We start from the raw sequence: 22,648 nt of genomic DNA, 5'->3' as shown, positions 1-22,648 counted from the left end.
GTCAGAGTTTAACATATATTTTCGATCTAAAACTGAGTACACTTGTTGGAATGGGGTTAATTTACACAGTTTTATCTTTAAACATTGTGTCTTGGATGAAAGTTTACCAATAAACAGTGATAAACAGACATAATTTTCTTGCAGACGTGTAAAATATTACTGGGTTATGGCTACACATAGCTCAACTCTGTGGATAAAAACAAGATGAGAAGGGCTTAATGCAGGTGAAGGGTCTTAACTCTTGTTGTCAGAAGAATCATCTAGATCAGGCCCATGACAGTGAAATGAGAATGGAGAGAGCTAGGGGTTATGACCAGTGGTTTTTTTTTTTTTTAAAGTTTATTTATTTATTTGAGAGAGAGAGAGAGAGCGCGCGAGAGAGCGCACGAGCACACACACATGCATGTGAGAGCCAGCAGGGGTGGGGCAGAGAGAGAGAGGAGAGAGAGAGAGAGAGAGAGAGAGAGAGAGAGAATCCCAAGTAGGCTCTGTACTGTCATTGTCGAATCCAATGTGGGGCTCAATCTCATAACCCTGGAATCATGATCTGAGCAGAAATCAAGAGTTGGATGTGCTTAACTGACTGAGCCACCAAGGAGTCCCTATTACCAGTATTTTTAAAGGGCTCTACAGGTTATTCTAACAAGCTGATGAGATTAGAAATCACTGGTAGATATGTTAATAAGGTAGGGTTCTAGAAATCAGGGTAGAAAAGTTTAGACCTTCAGGTTAAATTCTATGGTTAACTTTTCCCACGTTTCATTGTCTATATGTAAAATAAAAACAAACACACATTCTTATCCTTTTCAAAGGACACTTTAAAGACAAGCTCCTAGAAATGTAAAAAGTATAGACAAGAAGACATTCTGGAAGAAAGGTTTTATCTGCATTTCTAAGCTTTCTGTAATAAAATCCCAATTAAAAAATTCATGTTTTGAAAGTGGGAGAGCGCATGTATGCATCACAGTGGGCGAGGGGCAGAAGGAGGGAGGGAGAGAATCTTAAGCAGGCTCCATGCTCAGGGTGGAGCACGACCCACTGGGAGATCATGACCTGAAGCAAAATCAAGAGTCGGATGCTTAACTGACAGAGCCACCCAGGCACCTCCAAAACCCCATTTTAGAAGGACTGAAACAGAAGGTGGAGAAATGCTGACCAGGTAGGCAGGGCTCAAACAGTAATAATGCTAAGGTTATATATACCATTTGGTTAGCAAAATGCTTAGTAGCTATACATATTGTGTTCCTTAATGCTCTTAAATGATTCTTCCTTATATTCATTTTGCAGGACTTCCTACTTGTTTCTTATGTGTAAGTTTAGCTCTCCATAAAAAAAAAATTGTAGCTCCCTAAGGACAAGGACTATGTCTTATCTTTCTTCCATATCTAAACATATTTAAATATGTAAATTCTTGCTGGATTGGTTCTTTAGCATTAGAGAGGAAAGCAAACCTTTTATAGTCTTCTGAAAAATAAAGGCTACAGATTTGTCAAATTTTATAGTCTTGACTATTAAGTCAAAGCTTTATTAAGATTTAGTAGGCTTTAGCAGTAGAAATGATTAAAACTCACTGATAATATAAACTCTACATTATTACTGCATTCTGCATGCCTTTATGGTGTCTAACACAGTATGAGGCATAAAATTCAGTTGATTCTTGTTATTCATGATAATTATGTTCTAAAAGTCACATGAACACTGAATTAGCAACTACCGAGCCATTGTCTCTACAGGAAATACAGGGTTACTAAGAGCCTCTCTGGTCACAATATCCTCATCAACTGATCAACATGTAACCTTAATTTTATGTGTATCTGTTTAAAGACCTTTAATGTAGACTTCTTACAATAACTAATTGTGTGCAGTATTTCTTTATTAAACATTATTTGAGAGGGCTTTAACACTTTCCTGACCCAGAGTAATTTGACCGCAAATTTCCTTGGCTTTTGGCCTCACAATGCTGTCATTATGCTTTTCTTACTGGTTGTCATCCCATGAATCCACAAATTTATCTGCTTTTCTATCTTTATATAGCTTCATCACATATTTTAGAGGTTACCTTAGTACTTTCTGGAGTGGTCTCACCTACAGATGGGTGGATTTCTTCCTTCTTCTGGATGTACCACATTGCTGATTCCTTAACATTGAGCTGATGGCCAACAATATAATTCATTCCAGAACAAACATATTTACTCCGTAAGACACATTACACCCTTCTTGTGCTTAGGAACACTAGACAGAACTTCAGCATTATGCCTGGGGGCCATTTTAAACAGCGAAATTACCAAATAGCACAAAAATGCCAAAACTGTAGCACTAAATAGACTGAAAAGGAAATTTCCAGTATGAGAGCTGAAATAAAGTGGAAGACTTAACCTGTTTGACCTCAGCTGAGAATGTGTACGTTGGGTGACTCAAATTTTTCACTGCTCTGTGCATATGTTCAAATGGCTGAGAAAGCCTGCAAATATATATTTTTGGATTATAAATAAATTATAGGGAATAGGCAATTTTGCAAATACAAATTGACAACAATGTTCAATTGTATATATTTCCTTTATGTAAGTTATTCTGAAGGGATAATGTAGTATACTTTTTCATTCCTCAGCTTAGTGTTTTGGTAAAAATGCAGATTTCAAATTCACTGAAGTAAATGAGGATAAATTTTCTTTCTTTCTTTTTTTTTTTAAAGTTTATTTATTTTGAGAGAGAGCGAGTGAGCACAAGTAGGGGAGGGGCAGAGAGAAAGAATCCCAACCAGGCTCCTTGGTATTAGCACAGAGACCAACATGAGGCTCGAACCCACGAACTATGAGACCATGACCTGAGCTGAAACCAAGAGTTGGATGCCTAACTGACTGAGCAACCCAGGCACCCCAAGATAAATGTTCTTAAATCTACAAAGTGAATGTCTTTTAAGAAGTATGCTTGGCATACAAGAAAAGAATATGTAAATTCTGGTCACATAGAAAACACAAGTCATTTAGAAAATAAACTAACATTTTATTATATTTAGTCTACTTGGGAATAACATTCGAAAATATTTTCTGCTTCAAGGACAAACTAATGATACTCTATGGTTTCTTTCATCGTTCCTACTACTTTTCGGGTAAGTGTCTGACCAGCAAGCACAATAATCTGGAACACAGCTCAGATCCAGATATGAGGTAAAGGCATGTGAACTATTAAAACAGAAGTCACCAACTCCTCAAGGATATCAAAACCTTTTTTCAAAGTAGAGCCCTCCAGGATCTGACTCACAGCCTTTCTTTTTAAAAACCTAGTTCTAGTAACTCCACTGCAGATTTAAAGCACCTACACTGACTATAAGTGACAAAGAGCCTGATATTAGAAAGTAAGTGAAAATATCTCCAACATGCTTCAAACTTCTGTGGGGGCACAATTACTGAGCATAATTACTGATGCTCAGGATTATGGCTCTGAATAAGCAATAAAAAGTTTTATTAACAATTTTCAGTGTCTTCTACCTAAGAACATAGGCAGTATATACTATATTTTAGAATAATTTTCATACACAAAGTCCTACACATGGAATTCTGCACACCGATCCTGTGAGGTATTATTCTTATTTTACACATGAGAAAACCAAAGTGCAAAAAGACTAAAAAACTTGCCTAAAGTCACACATGCTTGAAGACAGGTTTTGACTCCAAAGCTCAACTTCTTTCTAAATTTTTTTCTAAATGTTTCTTTATTTTGAGAGAGAAAGAGAGAGCAGGGGAGGGGCAGAGAGAAAGGGAGAGAGAATTCTAAGCAGGTTTGTTGCAGTTAGCACAGATGTAGGGCTTGATCTCACAAACCGTGAGATCGTGACCTGAACTGAAATCAAGAGTCAGACGCTTAACCGACTGAGCCACCCAGGCCCCCCTTAGCTCATCTTTTCCTAACCATATAATGCCCCCCCCCCAATCAATTAACGCCTCATGGCACAAGATTCAGTTATCTATAAAAAGTACCTAAGTTAGACCTCTTCATAACCTGATATCAAATCAGGTAGATTCCATGATGAAGAGCCTTAAGGAACAGGGCATACATTTGGACTCCTGAGAAAATGGCAGAAGTTATAAGCAGTATCTTAAAATAAAGAAATGAAGCTAGCTGAAAAAAAAAATCTGTTATCAGTCATATTACTAAATTTGAAAGATTTAATTCTCTCATATTTCAAACATGATATGGTTGTATATTTAAAAAAACGCAAATTGTAGACATTTTATATTTTAAACTATTTATAAATTCCATTTTATGTCTGTGTTAATCTATCTTACTTGTGTCTCCATACCCATTATCTGTGTTACCATATGATTAGGTACAAGGAGGAAGTGAGGAAGGATACAAACCAGGAGAGAAACATGGGTTATCCAACATGTGTGTATATGGAAAATGATCTCGTTGACAGGGTCAGGGGAGAGAAGGCAATCAGAACAACAAAATACTGTCTGCATATGATTTCATTTACGTAAAATTATGTTTATGATGAAATGAGGAAAAAACAAACACACAAAACAAGAATGTCTTACACTGAATCTTACTAATCTGATCTTCACAATACATTGTTAATACAAGAATGTCTTACATTGTTAAACAAGAATGTCTTACGCTGAATCTTACTAATCTGATCTTCACAATACATTGTTAATACAATCTTGTATTCACAAGATACTATTTCATTAGAACCTACCACCTAACCTAATTTCAATACCTGTGTATTTTAGACGTGTATGTATTTATTTGGGCAGGAGGCTAATGTGACAGAACGCACACTCTAGAACGTGAACACTGGTCACCTGGAGGTGAGGGCAGAGTGGGGCCTAATGATTAGCCTTCATTTTACACACCTTTGTATTGATCGTTTAATTTGTGTCAGCAAGCATAATTTATTTTGTAGTAAAAATATTAACGAAAAATTTAAGAGCATATAGAGGTTGCAGACACAAAATAGTAACATTAAGGCCAATAACTGTACATAATTGAGAATAATATATATGTACCAATACATATGTGTAAGTTGGCCTCTGTCTTTAAAGAAGTGTATTCAATTCACTATGCATTTACCGAGCTTCTACCCTGGGCTAGGCCCTGCTCTAGGTGCTGAAATATTCAGATAAACCTCTGCTCTGCATGGAATATGTAAATAAAATATAATTTATAGAACAAATCTAGATTTATGAAGGAATGGTCTCTATAATATTAGCCCTTGGATTGTAATACAATGATCTAATTAATAAATGCCAACAGTTGATCTTTACATTGGAAATCTGAAATATTATAGCAATTTGCTTATTAAATATTGCCCAGAATCACCAATAAAATTTCAGTAAAGAATGCTGTTACATTTTTTAAAATGCTGTTATAGTTAAAATTTTTTTTTAATTTAAAAATTAAAAAAAAAATAACATTAGTTACAGATGTTTTCCACTCAAAGGTATCCTTAATCAATTCTGTGTACAACTTATACTCCTACCTAATAACTAGCATAAAAGGTATCAGGATAAAAGTGTGACAGGATACACATTCTTGCTTTATGTGCCATCCATTCCATTTCTCACATTGGTAATCTGTAGTTGGAAGAGATCAATGTAGTTTGTTACATAGTAACCAATCACTACTGTCAATTTACAGCTAGCTTATTTCAAACTTATCTTACTCTTCTCTTCTAGGTCTACGCACTAAACTGAGTAATTCCCAAAAGTTTTTCTCAAGATTAAAGTTGGAGGGGAATCTCACTTCTCTTTTAATTGCTGGGCTTCCAAGCTATTCCTCAGGCCAAGGCCAGCTCCCCATATTTTTATTTTCTTGTGGAAGCAGGACCAGGAACTAAAAGTTCATATGGTTCTTTCCAAAGTGTAGTTATTAGCATTCTACTTGACAGTTTTTAGATCCTGCCACCATTTTTTTTTAAAGTTTATTTTTATTTTTGACAGAGAGAGAGAGAGAGCGCGCGAGAGCATGAGTGGGGGAGGGGCAGAGAGAGAGGGAGACACAGAATCCGAAGCAGGCTCCAGACTCTGAGTTGTCAGCACAGAGCCCGATGCGGGACTCAAACTCACAAAACGCAAGATCATGACCTGAACCGAAGTCAGACGCTCAACGGATTGAGCCACCCAGGCGTCCCATCCTGCCATCATTCTTAAAATAAGGTTGAATTTAGGGGTGGGTAGTACAGAGCTGTGCTCTTTCCCATCTGTAGACACTCCCAGGGCCAGCTCCCTCGGAAGTCGAGACAAGATTGCTTTTGTTTCAAAGGAATGATAAATATAACAAACATGGGAAAGTTTTTATAAAGTCTAAGCCATCTTTATAGGTCCTTTTAGACCTGATCTTCTTTCAAGAAAGCCCCTCTACCCAGCATGCAAGCCTATAAAACTTACAAAAGCAGGGGTCCTTTGATCTCAAATAAGTCACTGTATTAAGTAATATCCCCTTCTCTCAGCTTCTGCTCTACACTGGAATGATTTCTTTGGTAATTTTCTCTCAGGTCAACAAAACGTTACACTTTGGTTCAAAAAGCAGGTAATTCACAGCCATTCTCACACCATCCATTTCACTTGTGTTAGCACAAAATTCTGCTTCTGACAACTGAAATCCTGAACTGGCATTACAGACCCCAAATTTACATAAATCAGAAAAAGAAGTTCAGATTGGGAGCATTTCTCCTTATTTACAGAATTTAAACTTACACAACAAATGGGAAATTTAACACAGTATACATTTCTTTTTTAAATTTTTTAACGTTTATTTTATTTTTGACAGAGAGAGAGAGAGAGAGACAGAGCATGAGTGGGGGAGGGGCAGAGAGAGAGGGAGACACAGAATCTGAAACAGGCTCCAAGCTTCGAGCTGTCAGCACAGAGCCCGGTGTGGGGCTTGAACATGCAGGGATAGTAAGATCATGACCTGAGCCAAAGCTGGATGCTCAACCAACTGAGCCACCCAGGCACCCCAAACACAGTACACATTTCTATTTTCAGTGTGTAGCTGCTCTACCTCAAAGACACAACCAACTTGCTGATTAAAAATCCTGGGCCTCTTCAATCTGTGACCGTCACAGAGCTGGAAAGGGCAAGGAAATAAGCGAATCCTCTGTGTGTGTGTGTGTGTGTGTGTGTGTGTGTGTGTGTGTGTGTGAGAGAGAGAGAGAGAGAGAGAGACAACAGATGAAATGAGAGCCATGACTGAGGAAATATGTGAGTTCCTATGTGTGTGTGTTGTGTCTGGTAACAAATACGAGAGCCAAGTCTCCATTCTCCCAAGCAGATTCAATGAAACAAGTCTGTCAATCCTTTTCTCACCCCTAAATATCATCACCGGTAACCATAACCGGTGCCAACCTCTTACCAGCAATGAAAACTTAGGTCTTCCTTCTTGAAAAGAGCAATGCAGTCCCTCTGGCAACCTTACAGGGATGTCATGAGAATAAATCAAAGACTGTAATACTTACTGAATAATGGACTAAAGTTACCCAATTCAAAGGAAGATTACTATTTATATCACATTAGGCTTATCAGAGAAGCTTCTGTTCTTCCAAGTTGAAGCAGCTAAAGAAGTAGTTTCATAACTTGCTTTTACACAGAGCTATTATCATTTGCTTCTTCTATATGCCTGTCTCCTCTTACTGATGAAAAATGAGTTCCCTGTAGCCTGAAAAATTTCAGTTAAGAAATTTTGCTGCTAAGGTTATACACAAGAAATATTCTCCCCTGACTCCTTACAAAAACCTTAAATATTAAATGCTCCAAACTCCAAGGTCTATGGCCAACTACTGGTTAAGAGGAGAACTGCCTACTTTTAGGCACATGAGAGACGATTTGACTCTTGTTCAGTTTACATATGAAATGTTTTGCATATACTGATTCTGTTAAAAGAACTATTAGAAAAGTAGACTGTATCATAGTTTTTCTATTCTATATTAGACAATCACTTCAGGTCATGCTCTTTACTCAATTTTAAAATTAGCAACAGACCATAATCATGATAAACAATGAGAAGCTATAGGATTAGGTTTCTTGGTCATACTCACCTTAAATTACTTTGCTGACCAGGAGGAATGACACTATAGTAAACCGGCATTCCTGTTGTGGGCATAGATCCTTGATTAGACTGATTAGGGAACATAACAGGCTGCTGATAAGTCTGATGGGCAATTCCTTGAGAACTTTGAGGCAGTGAAACCTAAAATTTGAAAGACAATTTAAAGGGAAAAAGGTTCTTCAAAATTTGGCAAATGTTAACGTCTCCAGCCTCCATAAACTTTTCCAGTATCAACATTTAGGAATAAGCTAAAACTGCCAATTGGCTGTCATGATAAATTAGCTACAGTACCACAACTTTATTTCTGTTCTTTTCAGCCAGCTATTATTTTTGGCTAGCCTTTATCAGTTGTATAGTAGGCTAGATGTATTAGGTTATAAACATAAAATGTGACTTATGTCCTTAAGTAAAACTTGTTTTAAAAAAGAAACGGTTTCCAGAGGCACCTGAGTGTTGCAGTCAGGTAAGTGTCTGACTCTTGATTTCAGCTCAGGTCATTATCTCAGTTTGTGGGTACAAGCCTCGGGTCTGGCTCTGTGCTGAGAGTGCGGAGCCTGCTTGGGATTCTCTCTCTCCCTTTTTCTCTGCTTCTTTCCCACTCACATGCACTCTCTCTCTCTCTCAAAATAAATAAACTAAAAAAAAAAAACAAAACAAAAAAAACGGTTTCCAAACACTGATGACATTTCCAAATATGGATGATGATTTGATGTGGAAAAAGTAATACAATACAGTTTGTCTCAGGCAGAGCTAAGTAAAACTCAGGTAGGGCACCAGGGAGAAACACTGCATCATAAAGAGTGTGAGTTTTGGAGCTTAAGATAAACAGACATGGTATAGACTCCATTCCTTGGCTATCTATGAGACTTTGGGCAAATGACTTAACTATTCTGAGGATCATCAGCTTCGTATCTGAAAAAATGGGATACTACCTCCATCTCATGGGAGGCATTATCTCCACTGTAGTCTCTATTTACAGGATCTAGCACAGTAGGCACCTGGTGAATAGCAGATCTTTCAGTTCTGTTTTCTATATTATCTACATAGAAACCACATGAACAGAATGGGTTTTTCAGTACACTGGTTTCTCTACTTTCTAAAATAGAAACCACAGACACAATTGGCTTTTCTGATGTTGTTGTTCTAATGGGTTTTTAATTCATAAATGTGCCACAACATTACGGGTGGATTATAGTGATTTTGGTAAATAGGGCCAATGTAACAGCTTCTGAAGGTTATGATGATGATGATGATGTTAGCAATGGTAGTATCAATAGTAGTAATAGTAGGATAGTGATAACAATGGAAGTTAATATTACTGACTAGTTACCATCACACATCAGGTTCCATTCTAAGAACTTTATGTGTGTTATAATATTAAGTCTTCCTAATAACCTGAAAAAGGTACTTTTATTATCCCTGTTTTATAGATGGGAAAACTGAGGTTAAGTAACTTGCCCAAGGTTGTATAGCTAGCAAGAAGGGAAGTTAAGATTTGAACCTATGGGGGCGCCTGGGTGGCTCAGTCGGTTGAGCATCCAACTTGGGCTCGAGTCATGATCTCACAGTTGACGAGTTCGAGCCCCGCGTCTGGCTCTGTGCTGACAGCTCGGAGCCTGGAGCCTGCTTCCGATTCTGTGTCTCCCTCTCTCTGCCTCTCCCCCACGCATGCTCTGTCTCTTTCTGTCTCAAAAATAAAGATAAACATTAAAAAAAACAATTAAAAAAAAAAAAAAGATTTGAACCTATGCCCTCTGGCTCCAGAGTGTCAGCTCCTTAATCATCTCACTATTCTATCTGGCCTCTGTGATTTAGAAGTTGATTAACTTTTTTTTAAGTTAGTTAATTTATTTTCACGGAGAAAGAGAGAGTGTGCAAGTGGGGGAGGGGCAGAGAAAGAGGGCACCAGAGAGGATCCATTGTCAGCATCCCAAAGTCTGATTCAGGACTTGAACTCATGAACCCTGAGATCATGACCTGAGCTGAAATCAAGAGTCAGACGCTTAGCCGACTGAGCCACCCAAGCACCACTGGAAACTGATTAACTTCTAAGTCTTGCCTATATAACATGTTACTGAAAGGCAAACCAGTCTTTTTAAAAAATGCAGTAATCCTTTATTACTTTCAATTTGGCTCAATTATTGCAAAGAGAAAGTTACTGGTTTGATTTATCCAATTCTGAATAACTCTTTTTGTCTACTGAGGGAGCGCAACATTCTAAAATTATTATTTATGATAGTATCTAAGTTAATACATATGGAAGACAGATCCAGGGAAAATGACACAGCTCAATCTAGATGATTTAAGCTATAGAATAATCTACAACTAGTGGTAAAGAAAAAATTGTAGTACCAAAAAAGAGAGAGGGAACAGTACTTGAGACCTATGGCCACCAAATACAATCTACTAAGGACAGATGATTTTTCTGGCTTATTTTTTAGATGGCATTTTATCACCACCTAGCCTGTCTACGAGAGGTAGTAGGAATTATAAGGCAAGTTCTTAATGCTCTATAGAGCCATCCTTCTCATAGTCTTTTACCCAGTTTGAAGATTATATAAAATACCTTGAGAAATGATTTATAACTTGTAAAAACAAGTATGCTATAGAAATTATAATTACTGTCTTAGCACTGAAACATTTTCAATATCTAGCTCTTTTTAAAGAACTATACTGTCTGTAATTTATTTAAAAATTGTATTAGTCACACCAGACTGTGAACCCCCTAAAGGTGAAGGGCAGATCTTATTTTCACAGTGCCTGGGTACTGGGTTAGGAAGCATGATCAAAGTCCTTGACAAGGGAGAGTTCCTGCTCTGGTACTGATCCTGTCTAATGTCTATGGAGAAGTAGGGGATGGGCAGTCTCATGTGCCTGGGCTCAAGTACAGAGGATAAGGAGTAAAAAGCATGAGAGATTGGAAAGAAAACAAAAATGTAAAACCTAGTTTTCTTTCTTCCTTAGTTGCTTTCTATTATCAGGAAGCTAGAAAACTAGACATACTGTTAGTGCTCACTAGCCCTTCCTTGACAATTCTGTAGTTTACATTTAATTTCAATTTAAAATTTCTGGAATTATATGGAATATGCTAGCACCTTTGCTCATATCCTTCCCCATCCCCAGGATTTCTTCATAACCAACTTATGCCCATAATTTTCTTTTAAGAGCTAGTTAAAGGTTTTTATCTTTCCAGAGAACTTCTGTATTTAAGTTCCTAATCGGTTCATGGTTTTATTTCATAATCCTGTTATGGGACTGTATACATCACCAACTTGTTTACATGTACATGTATCTTACTAACTAGTCTTATCTTTACCTCATTGAGATGAATGAAAATGGCCTTTGGATTTCTTAACAATAGACTCAGGTATGGAAAGCCATTAGGCTAATAAAACAAACTCACTTGCAAGTTATTCCAGAAGGATGAAGGAAAGGTAAAACAAATTTCTGAGAATGTGTCATATTACACTAAATATACCTGACCTATACATGAAACAATAGGTATTTCTACTTTACAACTATAAATTAAAATCCACAATACTTTTTAAAAAAAAATGTTTATTTTTTTGAGAGAGAGTGAGACAGAGCACTGTCTCAGAGGCAGAGAGAGAGGGAGACATGGAATCTGAAGGAGCCTCAAGACTCTGAGCTGTCAGCACAGAGCCTGATGCAGGGCTTGAACTCACGAACCATGAGACCATGACCTGAGCCGAATTTGGACGCTCAACCGAATGAGTCACAAGGTGCCCCCCAATGCACTTTTTACATAGAAAACAAATAGTTTTATGACTTTTATTTATTTACTTTTTTAAAGTTTACTTTCCGGGGTGGGTGCGGAAGGGGCAGAGAGGAGACAGAGGGTCTGAAGCGGGCTCTGCAATGTCAGTAGAGTGCCCAATGCGGGGCTTGGACTCATGATCTGGGAGATTGTGACCTGAGCCAAAGTCAGACAGTGAACCAACTGAGCCACCAAGTGCCCCAGTTTTATGACTTTTAAATAAATAGAACCAATAATAAAAAAATTTTTAAAGTGTAGTAGTTCTCTGTTAAACTATATTCAGTATTTTGTACAACAGTTATTCTGTGCTTGTGTAAATTGTTCTGGGGAATATAAAGACAAGATACACTTCATAACTCATTTTATGTAGTGACCAAAAGTCCACAACATTTTTAATACATGATATGCCATTCCTTTCTAGGACTGGTGGTAGGGAAAAAGATCAGTTCCATGGAAAACCTGACATTCTTTTCTATTCTATCAACACTGATTTATAGTTTGTATTCTGCCTCACTCTTTTAAATACCTACCTCTCCCTCTATTTTCCCTGTCATCCCCCTCTCAACAAGACTTTCTAAGGAGCTGAAGAAAAGAATCAGATACTAGGTTGTTATATGTTTCTATCATTGGAAACATAGACAATGCGAAAGAAAATTTTCTTGCCAATACCAATGTGGTTCATGTGGTAGTACACATTTAATTATTTATAAAAATTAAAGAATTGAATGAATAAAGCAATACAATGAGGTAAAACAAAATTGCTATAACTAATACAACTCTTATGACTATAAATTATGTATCACAGAATCATTTCCCCTATAATAAGAAAAGAAAGAAGATGCACTGTAGCTATGTATTTTATATATTTACCTCTACCCAAAGATGCTAATAGTGACAACATACCTGGTATGATGGCACTGAAGGATATGGGATGACTACTCCTTGGATCTGATTTCCAATGCTGTTGGGCTGGCCACCAACTAGACTCTGACTCTGGGGTTGCTGAACTCCAACTAGTCCTTGGTAGTTTTGCTGGTGGTTGGGTATAACTTGATAACCTGTAATGGCATAAGGAGTTAAACCTTGCTTTGAATGTAATTTTTTTTCATCTAACATAATGTTTTTGTGTTTTAAGCAAATACTTTTGTGTTTTAAGATGACAAAAAGATAAATAAAAATAAAACAACAGAACTGTTAAAATAGCAAATTTAAAAAACCCTCATTATGAGAACTAACATTTAAAGGATTTACTGTATAGGTAACCCCCAGCTGTATTTTTCCCCACTTAAAATACATTCAGATAAAATTTGTGTACAAAGATTTCCTTTGTAGTTAAGGAAATTTAAATGGTTTACATAGAAAATTACTATTCAATGTATATTATGACAACTATATATGACGACTGATTTCTGAGGACCAGTAATGGCTATATCATTTCTGGTCCCTGTGCAAGAGGAAAATGTAGGGCTGCTTGTTGAAAAATTATTAAGAATTTTAGTTGGTAACAGCAGAACATCAAATCAAACACAGGGCCCTGTGTAACATCAGAGGTTGCATGCCCATGAATCTGGCTCTTCTGAAAACCAAAAGTAGGAAAGAGGAGAACCACTTTTATAGAATGGTTGTCACACTAAGACAGGCATCCTTATATTAGGAATATGTAAAGGGCACAAGAAAAATGGAGTTATTTAGCAAGTTTTTAGATAATTTCCTTAATGTATTATTAAGGTCACTTAACAGAGAAACAGGTCCTTAAAGAGATTAAGTAATTTACCTGAAGTCACACATGAAACACCTAAGGGACAACTCTTCTCTAAATTGAAGGCACTATTAGTAACTTAAGTAGTAAATTAAAAGTATAAGTTTATTTTTATCAATGAATTCATGAGTTATTTAAACAAGAATCTCCACAATGATAATCTCTGAGTAGTAAGAAATGCATTAAAAAAAAAAAAGAATCATATTTTGTCTCTTGACACCAAGAGGATTCCTTTAGGTAAACCTATTATCTCAAAATTAAGTAAACTACTAGAAGCTACCACAAATCACTTTCTTTCTTTCTTTCTTTCTTTCTTTCTTTCTTTCTTTCTTTCTTTCTTTCTTTCTTTTCTTTTCTTTCTCTCTCTCTCTCTCTCTCTCTCTCTCTCTCTCTCTCTCTCTCTCTCTCTTTCTTTTTTAAGAAACCAGATAAAAATAACCATCCAGCTTCAGGGTATTTGAAAAGTTTCTACAAAGATGAACCAAACTATAGTATTGCCCATGCAAATTTCTACAACTAAAGGTCAGTGAAATGATTTCTCTGGTAATACTATAAATATATTTTGCTATATTATAAATACCAGTTTTCATTTCTATGCTTATTAATCTCTTAAGCAACAGACATGGCAAAGATCCCATCTCAGGTACCGACTGTAGATAACAGTATCAATGTAGTTGTCTAGGAGCCTCTATGATTCTGCTCAATGACTAAATAGCTAAATACAATCTGACATCAACCTTTTACAAAGAAAGAAATGCAAAGCATTATTTGTTAACGAAAAAACATATTAACAACAACAAAGTAAAAATCCAATTACAGTGAACTGTTTAACAGTGAACGGTTTTGTAAAATTATGCTAGGTCTATGGCAATAATGCTTTATGGCCACATTATAAATGACTTCTAACTATTCTAACTTTGTACAGAAAATTTATATTCTAATCCTAGTCAGTAATGAAGTGATGGATAATATGCTATTTCCTAAACCTTTCTGTGAGTGAATTTTCTATAATACTTAAAACTCACAGGCAGAAAAAGGAAAAGGGGAGAAGAAACTTACTTCTTGTTCTTTAGTCTAACAGTTAACATTCAACCCTCTTTACAGTTTATCAAATCACATGTATTTCAAATTCATGCTCTAAATGCCAAACACCATCCAAGCATACGCTGACACATTTCCACACCTAGGAACGTAAAGGGCACGAATGGAAATGGGATGTGAAGATTTGATCTTTTCTTGTGTTGGAAATACCATCTCAGAACATACACATACACAAGCATATACTGCAGTGTCAGAATTTGGGCTCAGCTCTTTATAGACTGGGAAAGTAACTTACGACAGACTTGTCAGACCTACAGTCCTATACAACTGAAAAGAAAAATGTAGATACCTGGCAGAATTCACTGTAATGTAATCTGACTTAAAATACCTCGACTTAAAACAGTCACATCCTCCCAGGGAACTTTACAACTGTTTCTCATACTACTTTTATAGTTTATTCAAAATACATTTGAAGTTATAGGTTACCTTGAAATAAAACTTTGAAAAAGAAAAGCCAATTTATGTGCAAGTGTTCTGATTTCCTTTATTTATTTAAATTTACTAATTTCTGGAGATTCACACTGGAGCCTTCCAGCCTAAAATTTTCATTAAAAAAAAAATTTTTTTTTTAATGTTTATTTACTTTTGAGAGATAGGGAAGAGCATGAGCAGGGGAGAGGCAGAGAGAGAGAGACACAGAATCCACAGCAGGCTCCAGGCTCTGAGCTGTCAGCACAGGGCCCGACGTGGGGCTCGACGTGGGACTCGAACTCACCAACCGTGAAATCATGACCTGAGCCGAAGCCGGATGCTCAACCGACTGAGCCACCCAGCTGCCCCCAGCCGAAAATTTTCTTATGAAAAAAACATCTGACAGAGAACACTTTCAATAAATAGCTTTAGATTCCATGTCATAGGACACTACATCATGGAATGTGCATCAGTAAATTTCTAATGCTATTTTAGATACCCTAATGCAACCTAATCCCCATCAATATCCATGCCACAGTGTATCTCCACACAAACGTCATGCACGTTTTGACAATGTGACAACATAACATGAAGTCTAAAACATCCGACTCCATCACCTCATCATTTGTTACACAGGGTATTGAGCTGTGAACCCAGGATGTTACTGGTGGGGATATAAAGAAAATAAGACATAGTCCCGTTTCTTTGAATTAGGTATTCTTAGCCCTGATACTATATTAGAATAACAGTATAAAAAACACTTACAAAAATAGGAGGGTGAAATTAATCCTGAAAGAAGTAATACCATTTGAGCTTGGACTTAAGGAAAAAGAAAAATGTCAGGAAAAAGTATAGGGGCACCTGGGTGGCTCAGTTGGTTGAGCGTCCAAGTTCGGCTCAGGTCATGATTTCGTGGCTTATGAGTTCGAGCCCTGCATCGGGTTCTGTGCTGACAGCTTGGAGCCTGCAGCCCACTTCAGATTCTGTGTCTCTCTCTCTCTCTCTCTGCCCCTCCCCTGCCCGTGTCTCTCTCAAAAATAAACAAAAACAAATTAAAAAAAAAAGTAGCATAAACAAACTGGGAACATATTCTTAAATAAGAATAGAGCTATTAAAAATAAGAATGTAGGGGTGCCTAGGTGGCTCAGTCAGTTGAGTATCTGACTCTTGACTTTGGCTCAGGTCATGATCCCAGGGTCATGGGACAGAGCCCTGTGCCAGGCTTTGTGCTGAGCCTGGAGCCTGCCCTCCCTGTCTTTCCCTCTCTCACCAAAAAACCCCCAAAAAACAAAAAACAACACATCAAACACTTAAAAAAAATTTTTTTTTACATTTATTTATTTTTGAGAGACAGAGCGTGAGCAGGGGAGGGGTAGAGAGAGAGGGAGACACAGAATCTGAATCAGGCTCCAGGCTCCGAGCTATCAGCACAGAGCCTGACACGGGGCTTGAACCCATGAACTGTGAGATCATGACCTGAGCTGAAGTCGGACGCTTAACCGACTGAGCCACCCAGGCGCCCTAGAACGTCAAAACACTTTATTAAAAAAAAAAATTTTTTTTTTTTAACATTTATTTATTTTTGAGACAGAGAGAGAGAGCATGAACAGGGGAGGGTCAGAGAAAGAGGGAGATGCAGGATCTGAAACAGGCTCCAGGCTCTGAGCTGTCAGCACAGAGCCCGACATGGGGCTCGAACCCACGGACCGCGAGATCATGACCTGAGCCGAAGTCAGACACTTAACCGACTGAGCCGCCTAGGCGCCCCATCAAACACTTTAAAAGAAAGTATCTTTCCTAAGAAGCCCACATTAATCTTCTTCTAATTTTGTTCTTTGCCTTATTCCAGATGTTTTAAATGCTACAGATAACAATCCTAAGTGGCTCCTGCTGTGTCACATTTTACAAGCAGCCTGGACAAGGATGAGAGGCACAACGAGTTCCACTGCAGCCCCAGCAGATGGCCTAGGAGCAGACATCTGATCTCACTGCCAGCCACACGCACCAATAAAAAGCTCTCAGGGGCAGGACAGGAAGAGAGCCCGCCATTTTGGGAACCCTGCAGCCATGGCAGACAAAGTGGGGGCAGGCATCTGGTCTGCTGCTGGTCCTGCCTACCAACACAAGACTCTCAGGGGACAAGGCAGGGAATGCAACATGCAGGTCTGTATGGTGATCTGCTGAGGGCAGGCCTGTGGTCTGACCGCTGACACTGTCTAACTACAAGCCCACAGTGATTCTGGGCCAGTCTGGGCCCTAAACGGCACAGGGACCAAATCCTACCTACAACATGCAAAGTGGGCCATTACAGCCAAGAGGACTGAAGGCAAAAGTGGCTCAGCCACAAAAGCAGAGCACAAGCAACCCAGAGGAGCCACCACGAAGCACCTGGTTCTGGTAAAAAGGGGATACTGTGCTACTGAGCACCACTGGACCTCTTTTTCTTAAGGCCACTACTTTCAAGATCAGTAGACAGAGTTGACCTTCTTAATACACAGAAACAAACGTGGAGAGTTAGACAAAATGAGGAGACAAGAGTACATCCCAAATGAAAGGACAAAACTGCAGCAAAAGGGCAAAATGAACCTGAGATCAGCGATATGTCAGGATAAAGAACTCAAAGCAATGGTCATAATGATACTAACTGGACTTGAGAAAGAAAAAATGGACAAACTCAATGAGAATTTCAACAAAGAGAAAATATAAAAAAGAAACAGATGAAGAATTCAATAACCGAAATGAAAAATATACTAGAGAGAATTAGCAGATTAGAGGATACAGACGAACAGATCAGTGATTTGGAAGGCAGGTAATGAAAAGGCAACAAACTGAACAGCAAAAAGAAAAAATAATAAAAAATGAGAATAGGTTAAGGTTGTTCAGTGACATCATCAGGTGTAGTAACATTTGTAGTATTGGTATGCTAGAAAGAGATGAGAGAGAAAAGGAGGCAGAAAATTTATTTGAAGAAATAATAGCTGATAACTTCTTGAATTTGAGGAAGGAAACAAGACATTCAGATTCAGAAGACACAGAAGGCCCCCAATAAATTAAACCCAACGAGGTTCACACCAAGACACTTAATAATTGAAAGCAGTGTGACAAAGAGAGAAATCCATTTTATTTTTTTAAGGAGGCTCCACCCCCAGTGTGGAGTCCAATGCAGGACCTGAACTCATGACCCTGAGATCAAGACCTGAGGTGAGATCAAGAGTCAGATGCTTAACTGACTAAACCATCCAGGCACCCCTAAAGGACATTCTTTGAGTGGAAAGAAAAGGCCATAATCAGGAGTAACAAAATTATGAAACAAAAAAAATTCATATGTAAATACAAACACAAAGTGGTAGATTAATCACTGAGGGTAAAGCACAAAACCAGTAAAATAAATATATCTATGAAAATCAGTTAAGGGATCCACAAAATAAAAGAATGTGAAGTAGGGGTGCCTGGGTGGCTCAGCTGGTTAAGTGGCCAGATCTTGATTTAGCCTCAGCTCATGATCTCATGGTCATGGGATCAAGCCCTGCGTTGACCTCCTCACTAAGCATGGAGCCTGCCTGGGATTCTCTCTCTCCCTCTCTCTACCCCTCTCCTGCTCTCTCTCAAAATAGATAAACTTTAAAAAACAGTTAAAAAAGGATGTAAATATGACATCATATACATAGAATGTGACGTGGAGGGGAGTAAAAATTTATTGCTTTTACAATAGGTTCAAACTTAAATCAACTATCAATGTAATATAGACTTCTATATGTATATTATATGTGAGACTAATGGTAACCACAAAACAAAAACCTGTAATAGATACACAAAAAATAAAGAGAAAGGAATCTAAGTATTTCACTGAAGAAAGCCGTCAAACCACAAAAGAGGAGAGCAAAAGAAGAAAGGAACAGAGAACAGAGAAGAACTTACAAAAACAACCATAAAACAAATAACAAAATGGCTGTAAATATATACCCATCAATAACTACTCTGAATGTAAATAGACTAAAGGCACCAATCAAAAGACACAGGGTGAATGCATGGATAAGAAAGCAAGACCCATCAATATGCTGCCTACAAGTGACTCACTTCAGACCTAAATACACATGCAGACTGAAAGTTAAGGAATACAAATAAATGTACTGTGAAAATGGAAGTGAAAAGCAAGCTAGGGTAGCGAAACTCGTATTGCACAAAACAGTCTTTAAAACGAAGATTGTAACAAGAAACAAAGAAGGACACTGCGTAATGCTAAAGGGAACAATCCAACAAGAGGTTGTAACAATAATAAGTACTTATGTACCTAACTTTGAAATTCTTACATATATAAAGTAACTATTAAAAGACATCAAAGAAGAAATGATAGTAATACAATAACAGTAGGGGATGGTAATACCCCATTTACATCAATGGATACATCCTCCAGATAGAAAACAAGGAAGCAGGAGCTCTGAATGACACACTGGATCAGACGGACCTATCAGATATATTCAGGACATACTATCCAAAAACAGGAGCTTACACATTCAAGTGCACGAGACAGTCTTCAGAACAGATCATGTGTTATGCCACAAAACAAATTTCAATAAATTAAAAAAAACCAGTCATGTATTTTTTCTGACCACAATGGTATGAAACTAGAAATCAACCACAAGAAAAGATTTGAAAACATGAATACATGGGGGCTAAATAACATGCTACTAAAATGGCTCAACCAAGAAATCAAAGAGGAATTAAAAAAATACATGGAGACAGATGAAAATGAAAACACAATGGGCCAAAATATTTGGGATGCAGCAAAAGCTGTTCTAACAGGGAAATTTACAGCAATACAGGTCTATCTCAAAAGCAAGAAAAACTTCAAATTATCAATCTAACTTTACATCTAAAGGAGCTAGGAAAAGAACAAGGCACAAAGTCAGTAGAAGGAAGGAAATAATAAAGATCAGAGCAGAAATAATGAAACAGATACTAAAAACACAAAAGAATAGATCAATGAAACCAGGAGCTGATTCTCTGAACAGATCAACACAAGTGATAAACCATTACCCAGACTCACTAAAAAGAGAGAGAGAAAGAGAGAGAGAGAGAGAGAGAGAGAGAGAGAGAGAGAGAGAAAGAAAGAGAGTGAGAGGACTTAAATAAATAAAATCAGAAATGAAGCGGGCGCCTGGGTGGCTCAGTCGGTTAAGTGGCCATGGTTTACTTTGGTTCAGGTCATGATCTCGCAGTCCCAGGTCAGTCCCTGTACTGACAGCTCAGAGCCTGGAGCCTGCTTCGGATTCTGTGTCTCCGTCTCTCTCTCTGCCTCTCCCCGGCTTGTGCTTTGTCTCTCTCTCAAAAATAAATAAACATTAAAAAAAATTTAAAAGAAAATCAGAAACGAAGGAGGAGAAATAACTGACAACCATGGAAATTAAAAGGATTATATTATAAAAACTATATGCGACAAACTGGACAATCTAGAAGAAATGGATACATTCTTAGAAATATATAATCTTCTAAAATGGAATCAGGAAGAAACAGAAAATTTGAACATACCGATTACCAGCAATGACATTGAACCAGTAATCAAAAAACTCCCCCCAAACACAAGTCCAGGACCAGATAGCTTCAAAGGGGAATTCTTTTAAACATTTAAAGAAAATTTAATACCTATTCTTCTCAAACAATTCCAAAAAACAGAAAAGGAAGGAAAGCTTCCAAGTTCATTGTATGAGCTTGAACTACTCTGTTACCAAAACCAGATACACCACACACAAAAAGAAAACTACGGGCCATTATCTCTGATGAACACAGATGCAAAAATTCTCAACAAAATGTCAGCAAACCAAATCCAATAATATACTATAAAAAGAAAATCATTCACCAGTGTAGAGTGAAATTTATTCCAGGGATGCAAGGGTGGTTCAGTATTTGCAAATCAATCAACATGATACATCACATTAATAAGAAAAAGATTAAAAACCACATCATCAGCTCAATAGATGCAGAAAAAACATGTGACAAAAGACAACATCCATTCGTGATAAAAACCGTCAACAAAGTAGGTTTAGAGGGAGCATACACTGACACAATAAAGCCAATATATGAAAAACCCACAGATAACATCATTCTCTATGGTGAAGAACATAGCTTTACCTGTAAGATCAGGCACAAGACAAGGATGTCCACTCTCAACAGTCTTATTCAACAAAGTACTGGAAGCCCTAGCTCCAGCAGTCAGACAAGAAAAATAAATAAAAGGCATCCAAATTGGAAAGGATGAAATAAATTATCACTATTGCAGATGACATGATACTATAAATAGAAACTCCTAGAAATTCCACCAAAAAGCTACTAGAACTGATAAATGAATTTAGTAAGGTCACAGGATACAAAATAAATATACAGAGATCTGTTAATTACTATCCACCAATACTGAAGTAGCAGAAAGAGAAACTGAGAAAACAATCTCATTTACAATTACAACCAAAAAGGTAAAATACCTAGGAGTAAACTTAATCAATAAGGTGAAAGTCTTGTACTATGAAACTACTATTAATGAAAGAAATCAAAGATGACATAAACAAATGAAAAGATATTCCATGTTCATGGATTGGAAGAACCAATAGTGCTAAAATGTCCATATTACCTAAAGCAATCTATAGCTTTAATGCAATCTCTATCAAAATACCAATATACTTTACAGAACTAGAACAAAAAAAATCCTAAATGTGTATAGAACCACAAAAGTCCCCAAACAGCCAAAGCAATCTTGAAACAGAACATTCCTAGATTTCAAACTACAGTACAAACTTGTAGTAATCAAAACAGAATGGTACTGGCACAAAAACAGACACATGGATCAATAGCACAATAGAAAGCCCAGAAATAAACCCATATTTATATGGTCAGTTAATGTATGACAGAGACAAGAACATACAATAAGAAAAAGACAGTCTCTTCAACAAATGGTCCTGGGAAAAGAGGGCAACTACATGCAAAAGAATGAAAACAGGACCATTTTCTTACACCACATATAAAAATAAACTGTAAATGAATTAGAGACCTAAATGTGTGACCTCAAATAAGAATCCTAGGAAAATAAATATGTATGCAGTAATTTATTTTTTTAAATAAATTTATTTTAAATTATTTTTAAATTTTAATTTAATATTTAATATTTAAATATTAATTTTAAATATTAAATTTAAAAACATTTTTAAATAATTTTTTAAATTATTTATTTAAAAAATAAATTTATTTTAAAAAAGTAAATTACCCTCAACGTGGGGCTCAAATTCATAATCCCAAGATCAAGAGTCACATGCTCTACTGAGCCAGCCAATCACTCCCACAGGCAGTAATTTCTTCTCTGATACAGATCTTAGAAACATTTTTTTAGGGGTGTCTGGGTGGTTAAGTGGATTTAGTGTCTGATTCTTGATTCTGGTCAGGTCATGGTCTCATGGTTGTGGGACTGAGCCCTAGGTCAGGTTCTATGCTGAGTATGGAGCCCGATTGGGTTTCTCTCTCCCCTTCTGCCACTCGCCTGTTTGTGCTTGCACTCCCTCTCTAAA

General features: G+C 37.2%; 1 protein-coding gene across 17 annotated transcripts in view; it reads right to left on the bottom strand.

The window, feature by feature from the left end:
• The window catches only part of R3HDM1 (R3H domain containing 1), a 203,008-nt gene that overhangs the window by 38,417 nt on the left and 141,943 nt on the right, over nucleotides 1-22,648 (bottom strand). For all 17 annotated transcript variants that reach the window (XM_053214946.1, XM_027055875.2, XM_053214950.1 and 14 more), the window contains 2 exons: nucleotides 12,731-12,885; nucleotides 8,039-8,190 (listed from right to left, as the gene is read on the bottom strand). In XM_053214946.1, the coding sequence (XP_053070921.1) occupies nucleotides 8,039-8,190; nucleotides 12,731-12,885 (307 nt within the window). The remainder of the gene's footprint in view (nucleotides 1-8,038; nucleotides 8,191-12,730; nucleotides 12,886-22,648) is intronic.

The sequence above is a fragment of the Acinonyx jubatus genome, chromosome C1 (assembly GCF_027475565.1).
Source record: "Acinonyx jubatus isolate Ajub_Pintada_27869175 chromosome C1, VMU_Ajub_asm_v1.0, whole genome shotgun sequence".
Taxonomy (NCBI): Eukaryota; Metazoa; Chordata; class Mammalia; order Carnivora; family Felidae; genus Acinonyx; species Acinonyx jubatus.
This window is presented reverse-complemented; position numbering and strand designations above follow the sequence as displayed.